This window comes from Hemitrygon akajei, chromosome 14 (genome assembly GCF_048418815.1).
Source record: "Hemitrygon akajei chromosome 14, sHemAka1.3, whole genome shotgun sequence".
In the NCBI taxonomy this organism is placed as follows: Eukaryota; Metazoa; Chordata; class Chondrichthyes; order Myliobatiformes; family Dasyatidae; genus Hemitrygon; species Hemitrygon akajei.
The window spans coordinates 19,278,171-19,291,555 of record NC_133137.1 but is presented as its reverse complement, the minus strand read 5'-3'; the positions used below and the strand labels follow the sequence as shown (position 1 = coordinate 19,291,555).

General features: G+C 36.6%; 1 protein-coding gene across 1 annotated transcript in view; it reads left to right on the top strand.

Annotated features, from left to right (window-relative positions):
* kntc1 (kinetochore associated 1) overlaps positions 1-13,385 on the top strand; it is a 160,274-nt gene that overhangs the window by 123,417 nt on the left and 23,472 nt on the right. The window contains exons 53-59 of the mRNA XM_073065544.1: positions 1,987-2,065; positions 2,723-2,841; positions 3,369-3,504; positions 7,170-7,265; positions 10,228-10,284; positions 12,461-12,515; positions 13,299-13,362. Of these exons, the coding sequence (XP_072921645.1) occupies positions 1,987-2,065; positions 2,723-2,841; positions 3,369-3,504; positions 7,170-7,265; positions 10,228-10,284; positions 12,461-12,515; positions 13,299-13,362 (606 nt within the window). The remainder of the gene's footprint in view (positions 1-1,986; positions 2,066-2,722; positions 2,842-3,368; positions 3,505-7,169; positions 7,266-10,227; positions 10,285-12,460; positions 12,516-13,298; positions 13,363-13,385) is intronic.

Sequence of the window (13,385 nt, the reverse complement as noted above, 5' to 3'; positions counted from 1 at the left end):
CCTTTCAACCGAACAGGAACATAAAGATTCTGTACCCTCATAATTTCACCCTTAAATGACCTCCATTTCTCTATTACATCCTTCCCATAAAACAACTTGACCCATTCCACTCTCTCTAAATCCCTGCGCATCTCCTCAAAGTTAGCCTTTCTCCAATCAAAAATCTCAACTCTAGGTCCAGTCCTGTCCTTCTCCATAATTATATTGAAGCTAATGCTATTGTGATCACTGGACCCGAAGTGCTCCCCAACACATACATCTGTCAGCTGACCTATCGCATTCCCTAACAGGAGATCCAACACTGCCCCATCTCTAGTCGGTACTTCTATGTATTGTTGCAAAAAGCTATCCTGCACACATTTCACAAACTCTAAACCATCCAGCCCTTTTACAGAATGAGCTTCCCAATCTATGTGTGGAAAATTAAAATCTCCCACAATCACCACCTTGTGTTTACTACAAATATCTGCTATCTCCTTACACATTTGCTCTTCCAACTCACGCTCCCCATTATGTAAAGGATGTAATAAGTAAAGTCAATTCAGTTCAATAGAATTAACGGCAGAACAATGCACCATTCAGCCCAAATGATTTATCCTAATACTTATGGTTTTCAAGGGTAGATACGTGATGAGATCAGTTTTGCACATTGCTATATAATTTCATCAACTGTGATGCTTTTAATTGTAAATTCATATCAACAGTGATTATAATAAATCATTTGAAAATCACAATTCTAAAAGCTTTTGAGTCTTACCTAGGAATTGTTATGTCATAGAACTGAGTAATGCAGGAGTTTGGATTTTTGGAACATGTTGCTTGGTTGAATGAACTGTCAAACTCCTGGAAATATTAATTTCAATATATTGTTGAATTTGTTTCATTCAAATCAGAGCAAATAAATGGATGATATTTACCAAACAGTTCTTAGGACAAGTAGTTGTTCTTAATATGCAAGAATATGAAGCAAGTCTTAGAAGATTTATGTCTGTGATGTTGTCTTATCATGTCCTGTACTCTAACCAGTCCATTGAAGGCAATCGCCAAATGATGTTAAGATGACACTTTTTTCTTAAACCTTTTTGAATTGAATGCTTCTCAGGGTAACTCAACAGATAAGATTGAGCTCAAAACATACTGTATTAGTGTAACACAATTATTTAATTTCTTAAGGTCTCTCAAAAGGGAAATAATATTTAGACATGGAGTTTCCATTGCTTCGTATCAAAGCTAGGCAAGAGTATCCCAGTGTATTTTTAATTAACTAATTGCAGATCATCTATTTAAACCTATTTTATGTGATCATGAATTGAATATTTCTAGTAATTTTGTTCAATACAACAGTATTGCCCAGTAAGAATTACGTACCAATTAGCCACAGGTATTTTAGTTACATGAAGTAACTTGTAGTCTATTTACGCACATTACATATAAATAGGCTTCACAAGAGCATGTATCCATTATCATTCATTAACCAAGAAAATTAATGAATTAATGTTTGAATAAAAGCCTCAAATACCGATGAAACTTGCATCATATTCCCATAATGGAAACCTGCCCTACAGAATTTACAAATCATCTTCCAAAAATTTGTGGTGAGTAACTTGTGTGAAAAAAATATATATAAGCAATGTTATTTTCAATTCTAGTTTCTTAACACATGCACAGATGACACAGTTTTGTGATTTACTAAATGGTGTTACTGAGAGTTTTCTAGGAATGTGACCACTCTTTCCTCGCCCCTCAAAAATTGCTCTGTTTTATTCAATTATTTACTATTCAAAAATCTAGTTGGGTGCATCTGGATTCCCTATCCACATTTAAGCAATGGCTAACATTGAACAGCATTGCATCTTTATTTCATGTCTCAAGCCAAATTAGATTAACTTATTTTCTTAAATTGGACATAATAGTTTAAAATTTTTTCATAACATTTGTTTTACTAGCATTAATGCTCTAATAGTGTTTTATTCTTTTTCTTGGCAGAGCTATCTACCTACTTCAAGCATACCCAGTAGACCATAGTGCAAAGTTACTCTTTGCTGTTGCTACAGGTTCATCTTCTGTACGTGTCTCCATAATATTTAGAATTGTAATTAGAATCACATTGTTGTTTGGAACTACTTGATTTAAAAATAAGTTTAAATGAAAATCAAAATAACCAACATATATCTGCCTTTTTCTACAATTTTGTTTATTTTGTATGAGGAAATGCTGTTGTCTCAAAAGATTTTGCAAACAGATTATAGATACTTTAAATTGAAAGAAAAATGGGATAGCAACTAAGAGATTCTAAGTGTCTCTTAGTGCAATATTTGGTTATAATTCAGGGTTATTTCGAGATTTATGCATAGTGACATATCACACTATCAGGAGATTAGCACACAAGAAAGAAATATTAAAGTTGATTTTCTTTAAGTCAACAATGAATGAAATAAAAAAGAAAATAAAGCGTGTATTCTGGACATTGTATTTTTAAGAATATTTTCTTATTAAGAACTAACATTAATTTTAACTTGATGTTTTATTTTCCCTGGGAAACTAGTTGGTAGTACTATGATATTGATGGGGAATCCACAGGAAATGATCTGCTACTGACTACTAATGGTCTGGTTCGTTGAAACACAAGAGCTTAAGCTAACTTATAACCTCTAATTTTTCATGTTAATATTGTTTTCAGTGTCATGCTTGTTGAATAGACATATTTCTGTTATTTTTCTAGCCTTTCAGTGGTGCTCAAGTAACATTTGCCCATAGAGGCCGTGCTTTGCAGTGTCTTCTTCATGTTGCAGACAGTGAGACCATATTAAATGTCAGTCAGAAATCCATTCAACAAGTCAAGTAAGTTGCTATAAGTTATTTGATAAATGTTTATTAATGAAACTTACAATTCAAACAATTAGCATTCCTCTGCATAGAATGTAGAAAAATATATTTCCAAGTTGTTTTATGTCTTGCATTTTCTGTTTTTGTATGGTTCAGAGCCTGCAATTCTAAAATATGTTGAGTTGTTGCTGCCAGTTAAGCAAAAATTTTTTGAAAATGTGCAAGTAATTTTTCCTCCTCCTCTTCTCGCAACCAAGTATTTGGCTTAATGGGTAAATGTGCTGTCATTTTGGTATTGAATATTTCAGCTTGAAACTTCCCAATTTTAGCTTGGGTCTTCGTGAGATTAGTTTTATACCATGGTAGGTCTAAGACGGCCATCAGATTTGTATGATCCACGATCCTACCTCGTCATTTGTCTTTTGCACTATTTATTTTTGTAACTTGTAGTAATGTTTATGACTTACACTTAACTGCTGCTGCAAAGCAACAAAATTCATGACATATGTCAATTAGAATAAATCTGTTTCTGATTCTTTTAGGCTTTACTTGAAGTATTGCATTTATTTGGCTGAATTTGAAATCTTGAATATACCATACACTGTTGAATCGTTCCACAGCAGTCCCAAGGAAGGCATGATCAAAGGTTTATGGAAGAACCACAACCACGAGCCAAAAGTTAGTACAAAAATTTGTGCATGTTTAATGAACATAAAATGCAGCATCTCTCCTAATATTCTGCCTGGAAAATATGTCTTTGGTTTGTATTATTTATCTGTCACATGATGTGTTTATACTTAGTTCCCTGATCTTTCTAAGAACATCATGTCAGACACCAGCACAAATGATGGAAAGAATTGATGCTTCATAAAACCTTCTGTACATTCTAAAGCCTTTTAGGAGGTGAATTACAGTCCCCCACTTACTGTGGAAGTAGTTTGCTTCCAAACTTCCCTGAATTTTTTTATCAGTTAACTTAGTGTCAAATTTCCTGAGCTCTCTGCCAGGAAAAATAGGTCTGTCCTCTGCAGTAGGGGTAAGCCTCTCATGATTATATGCACTTCAATTACATCTCCCTTTCTTGGTTGCAAAGAAAGCATCAATTCTAGTCAACTGCTAGGCATGATTCTCCATACTGGATGACGTCCCTGCACTTTTTTTAGATTGAATTTCATTTGTAAATTCTGTCCCCACTTGACCGATCAATGGTATTTAGACATTTTTATCTAGCAACCACACTGCTGACTTTGGTGTTGGCAAACCTTTTAATCATTGCTCTTAAATTCAAGTTCAGGTCATATATATCAAAGAAAGTGTGGGCCCAATATTGAACACCACAGAACCCAATTTCACATACCTTTCCAATCACTAAAACTCCCACTTATCATTATCATTTCCCGTTAAACCATTTTTAAAGCCAGACTGGCTAATGCCATTGGATTTTAATGGACATTTAACATTTAATATTCTCCTTGTCAATCTTAGTCAATACCTTAGTAAAATCCGCAAAGATTCCATCGAAAGCACTCTCCACATCATTCACTTCAAAAAAACAAAAAAAACTGAATCTTGATTAACATGTGCCCCTCAGAATACTCTTATGTTGTTCCTCAGAATCCTTTCCAATAGCATTAAGATCAACTGGCACTGTATCACTTTCTCTTCCAAGGATACAGCCCACTCACTCAATGCTGTACTTGAAGTTGGTCAAAGACCTTTGAAAAATTATGGACCTATTATATTTCCTGTCTTGTTTTTTGTATCTGGCATTCATTTTATCTAGCACTGGTAATTTATCCACTTTTAAAGATACCAGACCCTCTTGTGCATGCTTTGTGCATTACAGTCGGCCCTCCTTATCCGCAGGGTATTGGTTCCAGGACCCCTCGCGGATACCAAAATTCACAGATGCTCACGTCCCTTATTTAACATGTATCATGAGTCTTTAGGACTCAGCGGAACCCCAGACTTTATTTAACATCTCTCCGTGTGGTGGACATTAGGACCTTGCGGCGCAGCTCTGAATCCACAGTGTTTCTGTTCACGAAAATAGTCACGATCGTGATTGAAAATAAGGTGGAAGTAATAAAGCGATCGGAAAGAGGTGAAACGCCATTGGTCATTGGAAAAGCGTTAGGCTACAGTCGGTCAACGATCGGAACAATTTTAACAGAGAATGTGAAAGGCCCTGCCCCGATGAAAGCTACAATTATTACTAAGCAACGCAGTGGTTAAATTATTGAAATACGTATGTTTCTTAAGAGTTTTATATGCATAGAAAGGTAAAATATGTACTATATACTAAGAAAAACGTTTGACTAACTGAAGCTAAATAATACCAGATCTACCTGTTCCAACTTCAAATCTGACTTAAAGACGGACTCAGGAATGGAACTCGTTCATAACCCGGGGACTGCCTGTACTTTTAAGTAATTTCTAGATTACTTATAATACCTAATACAATGTAAATGCTATGTAAATAGTTGTTATACTGTATTGTTTAGGGAATAATGACAAGAAAAAATAGTCTGTATATGCTCAAGCAACGAGTGCAGGAGAGAGAACTTCCGGGTTTCCCCGATCCGCGGTTGGTTGAATCCGCGCATACGGAATCCACAGATAAGGAGGGCCGACTGTATATGAATTACCTCATTCTTCCACTTTAATATCAATGTCTGTATTACTGAGGCCCCTCTCAGCTCGGAAGATGAACAGCTCATATTCTGTCTGGGTAGCCTGCAACCTGACTGCATGATCACTGATTTCTTTAACTTCCAGTAATTTCTTCCCCTTCTCCCTCCTCTTTTTCCACTCCCCATTCTGGCTCCACTTTTGAGTCTTCTCCACGCCTGCCCTTCACCACCTCCTGGTGCCCTTCTACCTTCCCCTTCTCCCATCAGATCAGATTCCTTCTCCAGCACCTTACCTTTTCCACCTTTCACCTCCAAGCTTCTCACTTCATCCCTTCCTCTCCCACCTGCTACTTTACCCCTCATCTGGTTTTACTATCTTCTAGCTTGTACTCCCCCATCTTCTTTTTCTGGCTTCTGCCCCTTTCTTTCCAGTCCTGATGAAGGATATTGGCACGAAATGGTGGTTCTTTATTCCTCTGCATAGATACTGCTTGATCTGCTGGGTTCCTCCAGCATTTTGTATGTGTTACTTCAAATGTATGTGTTATTCTCACTCTTTCATGAAGACAGATTCAAGGTATCAATTTTGAACAATGACTGTCTTCTGTCTTAATCATTTTGATCTCGAGCAGGACTGACTTCTTGCTGTGCTTTTCTTTCACATTTTAATTTTTTTCCTTAATTATGCCTTTCAATATATTTTCTATTCACCACCTTTTACTTACTAAATACTTTTTGTTGAAATGTTTTTGTTGCTCTTGAATGTTTTTTATAGTTTATATTTTCAATGTTTTATTTTCAATGTTCGCCATAAACTTCCTCAGTATAAAGATTAAGATATGGGATTTCTGTCTTTTATTGTATACATATTTGGCCTGAGCACCTACTTTCTCAATCTCCTCTCTGAAACTGATTTTCTTTCAAAAAGCTGTTTTCAGTTCACTTTTGCTAAATAGTTTTCTCAACCTGGTAAAAATGGGCTTTTCTAAATTGAAAACTTTTGCACCTGTAGTGTTCCATTACATCCAACTGAATTATGATAATTGCTTTTATATTACTCCTCCATTGCCACACTTTTCATTTACCTATGTTCGTTCCCTAAACATTATACCAGTATTGGCCCAACTCCTGAGCCCTAGTAATCTGTCAAAAATATTGCTTTGCTCCTTTTCTCTCCAAATTGACAATTTTAATGTTCCTTTGAAAATGCTAGGTAGAAATACAGATTTTATTCTTAATTATTTAAATATCTGCACTACTTAAAACAAAGATTTTTTATTATAATCCATTGTAAAGAAAACATGAACAATAATGAGAGCTTTGAACTCTTTGGAACCTGTTCTGCTATTAATTAAAGTCATGACGATCTATTTTTCTCAATGAACCCATTTACCCACAATTCCTGAATTTCAAGAGTCTTTCTCAACTTTGGGCATATCAATGTGTCTGAACATTCAGCTCTTTAATGGCAAATTTCAAAGATTCTCATCCCTAAGAAAAGAAGCTCCTCCTTAGTCTTAAATGGGCATTGCTTTATCCTGAGTTCATAATTCCCAGTTCCTGGAAATTATGTGCATTTATATATGATAAATGTTTGCTTGTTAGTATGTTAGTTATTTAGACAGATATTTTAAGAGCATCATAATAACATTTAGGCATTGACTTCTTCAGAAACTCTAATAGTAAACAACATTTTTTTGTTATTCAAAGGCTGTTAGATTGATTACTGAATTGAGCTTGGAGTACAAGGTGTATGACCCACAGCTATGGAATGGAATACTTCAGAAATTACTGGCTTTTAATATGGTGAGTGATTAATACAGCTAAGTTTGTGTGCATTCATATCCAAATAAAGTAAAATGCATTTATGGAGTCACATGGCATGGAAATAGGTTCTCTTGCCCACTATGTCTATGCTAGCTGCTAAGTACCTTTTTGTTTTATTTATTGAGATATAGCGCAGAATAGGCCTTTCTGGCCCTTCAAGCTGCACCGCCCAGCAACCTCTGATTTAACCCTAGCCTAATCACAGGACAATTAACCTATCAATCGGTGCATCTTTGGACTGTGGGAGGAAACTGTAGCATCTGGAGGAAACCCATGCAGTTACAGGGAGAACATACAGACTCCTTATAGACAGCAGTGTGAAGTCTACACTGACCCCATTTCCCACATTCACATATTTCAAGTGGTCATCTAAATACTTCAGGGAATATTTGGGATTCAATATCAGCTTGTATTTATGTACATATTAAGATGAAGAAAATGTTTACAAAGAAAAGGTCATAGAATCATACAGAAATAAAGCACTGAAACAGTCCCTTTGGCCCAACTGTTCAAGCCAACCACAGTATCCTCCTTGCTGCTCCCAGTTTCCTGCATTCGGCCCATAACCCTCTAAACCCATCTCCTCCATGTATCAATCCAAATGCCTCTTAAGTGTTGCAATTGTATCAGTCTCAACCACTTCTTCAAGCAGCTCAATCCAGGTACTCACTATGTTTTTTGAAAAAAAGGTTACCTCTCAGGTCTCTTTTAAATCTCTCCACTCTTGTCAAGTATCTGTGCCCTTTCATTTTGCACTTCCCAACTCTGGGGGAGGTGGCGGGGAGACTATCATAGTCCACCTTATCCATTAGCTTATGATGTTAGAAACTTCTATGAGGTCATCCCTTATTCTCCTAAGCTTCAAGGAATAAAGATCAGGAGTGACCAACCTCTTCTTGTAACTCAGATCCTCTAGTCGAAGCAGCATCTTCATAAATCTCTCCTGCACCATCTCCAGCTTTGCAGTGGTTTTCTTACAATGGGGTGACTAAAGCTGTACACAACACTCCAAATGCATCCTCATCAAAACTTGTAAAACTCCAACATAACATTGCCACTGTAAAACTTTATGCCCGGACTGGTAAAGGCCAGCATGCTAGCTGCCTTCTTCATCACCCTGTTTACTTCCACAGCAACTTTCAGTGAACTGTGCACTTGTCATCCTAGATCTCTGTGTTCCATAACACTCATCAATGCCCTGCCATTTACTGTGCAAGTCCAACGCTGCTTTGAATGTCCAGAATGCATCACCTCGCATTTATCTCAATTGAAATCCATTTGCCATTTGTAAGCGTATCTCTGTAACTCATCGATATCTTTGAAATTTGTTGTAACCTGCTTCACTGTTAACAAGACCAACTAATTTAGTATCATCAGCAAATTTGCTAGTCATGCCATGTACATTCACATCCAAATCATTTATGTAAATAATGAATAATAGATATCCAAACATGATTGATGGGGCATCCCACTAGTCACTGACCTCCAGATGGAGAATCATCCGTCAGCTATCTGCTTCTTATCATTAAACCAGTTCTGAATCCACTTTGCTAGTTTCCCTTAATCCTGTGCAACTTCACTTTCCAGATCAGCCTGCCATGTGACACCTTATCATGGGCCTTACTGAAGTCTCTTTAAACAAAATTCACTGCCACAAAAGTCATTGATTCCCTTAGTTAACCTCTTTTAAAAAAAACTCCAAATGATTTGTCAAACATGGTCTTCAACACACAAAACCATGCTGACTACTCCCGATCAGGCCTTAACTATCCAAGTGATGGTAGATCTTGTACCTAGTATTTTCTTTAGTAACTTCCCTAAAACTGGAGTTGGTCTCGTTGACGTGTAGCTCCTTAGCCTGTCCTTGCTACCCTTTTTTAACAATGGAAGAACATTAGCCATCATCTGGTCGAGTGGAACTTTACTAGTGGCTAACGATGAAACAAAAACTCTACAAGGACTAAGGTGAATTCTTCCTTTGCATCCCAGGGATGCACTTAGCTAGGCCCTGGGGATTTGCCCACTTTAATGTGCTTCAAAGCTGTAAATGTGCATATGATTCAAGACCTCAAAGCCCATTTATTTGGCATCTATCATATTCTCCTTAGTAAACACTGAGGAGAAATGGACAAAAAAAAACTGGCAATCTCCTGCAGTTCCATACACAGACAGTCCTGATGGTCTTCAAGAAGACTTGGTCTCTGCCTAGTTATCCATTTACTGTTAATATAACTGAAGGACCTCTTGGGACTTCATTAACCCTACCTACCAAATCTACCTTGCACCTTCTCTTTGCCCTCCTGATTTCTCTCTTAAGCCAGGCATAAACTTTTATTTATATTCCTTAAAAATTCATTCATACCCTGAAAGTGACTTACGGTTTTTTTCCTGATGCAGCACGTTAGGATTCATGCACTCTGCTGTGCATCTGTGGAAGGATGTGAGTATAGATGTGCATAGTATAGTTCTCTTCAGCCTCCTTAGAAAGTAGAGGTGTTAGTGAACTTTCCTGATTGTATCGGATGTGTTCTGGGACAATGAGAGGCTGCGCAAGATGTGCACTCCAAGGGGTTGAAACTGCTTGTGAGTGTGAGTGGCCCGAGTCTTCCTGAAGTTGATAACGCTTTTTTTTTGTCTTGTTGACATTAAGGAAGAGGTTATTCCCCTGGCACCCGGCCTCGAGCTCTGCCACCCCTTCTGTGGGCCATCTTGTTATTGGTGATGAGCCCCACCACTGTCATGGTTGTCGATATTTATTGTTTTTTCCAAAGTACTGAAGCAAGTTATGGAATATTTTAACAAGTTTGAGTTTGGAGGTTCCAAGCGCTGTCATTATATTGCTTTAATACTCTTTAAAATATAATTTACAACACTAAGTATGTACTTTTGTTTAAACCAAATATAAGGTTTTGTTCTAAATTTCAATATTTGTTTGTTATAGACTAAATACTTGAGCAAAGTTTTATTAGCACTTACTGCATTACACTCTCTGTGGCAGGTATGTATGAATTTTGCTTTGCATTGTGGATTTTTGATAATCTCTAGCCACATTAAGATTAAACACCAATAAGAGTCCAATTGACTTCTTCACTTGGCATCTGATGAGATCATTCATTTATGTATAAGTGAAAAATAAATTGAAGGTAATGCAGTTGCAAATGTTCACAAACCATGACATCAATTTTTCAGTCATCTTTTGTGTTCTGTTCCAGCTCTGTTAAAACTCTTAGAAACAAAATTATGAGAAATTTTAAAGGTCAATGAAGAAATGGCTGTGATGTTAAAACAAGTTTTATTTGTCTGCTGTGCAGAAAAGTCTGAGGGTTAATGACAGTAAGAACTAAAATTCCCATTAAAGAGCTTTTACTGTATAGTTTAAGGATACTAAAATGGCATGTCTGGGTTTCCAAGGAAATTTGATAAGATGCTTCAAAGGGCTGTTACATTATATGAGATTGGGGCATGAGAGAATAATGATTAAAGCATGGGTACTAGTGGGGTGACACCACCAACATTAGCACGGGATCTTGGCTCCATAATTTTATATTAATGGCTGGACGATAGGCTTCTGCACATTCACGGTTACTTGTGACGCAAAATAAGGTGAAAAGTAAGCTGTGAGGAAAATACAGAATGCTTGCAAAGGAAATTGAGCTTAATTAAGAACATCAGAAATGGAAGCAGGAGTGAGCCATTTGGCCACATGTGCCTGCATCCCCATTAAATAAGATCATGCTGACCTTTTGTTACAGTCAGTTTTCCAGCATTATATTCCTTGATTCCTTAAATACCTAGAATCAATCAGTTTCTATCATGATTTGTACTGCGAGCTGTTCAGTATCCACAGACCTTTTGGATAGAGAATTCCAAAGATTTCTCACCTTTCAGGTAAAGAAATTTCTATCATATCTTTGTCCTGAATGGCAAACCTCTTTGCCTGAAACCATAAACCCTGGTTCTTAACAGTCAGGGGAAACTTCAACTCTGCATTCACACTGTAAAGCCATATTAGACTTTCGTACATTTTCATGAAATCATCTTTTTATTTAAACTTGAGGGTATAGGCTTGGTGTGCTTGACCTTTCCTCTAATGATAGAACTGCCATCCTATGATTTGGTCAGGTGAACCTTCAGTCCATGCCCTTCCATTGTTGTATATCTTTCCTTGGGTAAGAGACCAAACATGTACACAGTATTCCAGATGTGGATTCACCAGGATGCTCTGGAATCAAGATGTGTCTACTCTTGAATTATGATCCTTTTGTAGTAAAGTGCAACTTCCACTTCTGAATTATACAAAGACACCCATGTACTTCTAAATACCAACGCCATTCAATCTTACAGCATTTTATGAAAAAAAACTCAACCTTCCCTGACTTTCCACATAATATTCCACCTGTCTTTATCTATTATCCTGAAGTTTTTTGTATCATGTAAAAACTTGATGCATTACACTTGTTCTCTCATCTGAATCATTGATACTGATTGTGAACAGTATTTTGACAATGACTGCACCCTCCCACCATTGTTTTTGCTGTTTGGATGCTTGTATATAATGCTCATCAGGCTGATGTTTGATTTAATAAGCTCAGATCCTTATTCTCCACTAGCTTTATTATTGTGGCTATTCCTCCTCTATATCCACTTTGTGTGCCTCTTCTAAAAGTCGTGTATCTTAGCATATTTAGTTCCTATCTTTATCACTTACAATAAATAGATTGTACTCACTCATTTCTATTTGTTCCATTTATTCATCCACCTAATATGAACTCAATCTATTCTCACTCACCATAACTGTTTGTGTTATCCAATTGATGGTCATGCATGTGTTAAATCTTCTGTCCATGTTCTTGGAACAGCCTGTGGTTTTTCTCTTGCAAGCACAATTATTTTTCTGCTTTCATTTACCCTTGTGCTCACCTTACTCTTAATTTTCTCTCAAAATCCAAAGTGAAAGGAAGAATCAATAAAGTACTAATGAAGATCTGCCAGGCAATGTTGGCAAATGTTAATTCTTCCAGCTCTGAGTGAAGCTTGATAATATCAATACCTCCTATTTTCAATTTCAAAGGAAAGCTTCTTTCTTTATGTTACAAACTCTTAAATGTTCTGATTAGCAATAGAAGTACTGCTTTTTTTCAGCCATTGTTGAAAAGTAAATTTATTTTGAACAGATCCCCAATTTTACCAGGGCATGGCGCAATGTGATACTTGCACCTTTCCTTTCAGGTAAGAAGATTTTCTTTTGAAATACAATTGGAGATGCAATTGTTAGAATCAGCCTTTTGAAGTTATTTTACAGATGCTTGAACATAGGCTCTAATGTGTTGTTAATGTGTTAATTTTAATACAAAATATATTAGTTCTCAAAATCAATTTGAGCAAGTGAAGATGAAGCTGTACTTATGAGTGGTGTAGTAAAATCATGAAGTGTTCATCTCCATTTGTGGGGTAAGGTAAAGACAAGACTCTATTCTGAGCCCTTTAGATTTTTGTAAGCTGTTAAGGCATTGGAGTTGGCATGGTGGTTGGGGTTGGGTGTTGTCTATTGACTTGGGCAATGTGACAAGTCATGGTAAATAACTTTTTTTTAAATATCACTTGTTTTATGCTGCAGCATCCAATATTGACAGCTTGCAAGACCATGGTACACTGAAATGTAATGTTGTACTAAGAAATATGTAAGACATTACCAAAAATAAGAAAGGAATGCACTTTCCCTGAGTGATCCCATATTAAATTTGGCTTAATGCTTTGCGTGGCCTGAGAATCCAGAAGTTGAACGAGGCAGCCAATCGGCTCTGCTGGTCTGATAAACTTGTACTTATCTCAGCCATGTTTATCACTTTGCATGATGTGTTATGACTATTTAATAAACAAAATATCTTTCAGAGGCTTTCTTAATGTACTTTGCCTTCAATTTTTTAGAAGTACCATTAAAACTGAGACTACTTCCTGTTCTGAAAACATGCAGCTTTGAAATTAAATATACACTTTCAATTCTTTATCCAGCCTCGTGTCCACCAAACCCAAAACAACTGAAGGCTTGTTATGATTCATTTGTACTCTTGATCAAGTAAGTGCTACCAAATAAAAATC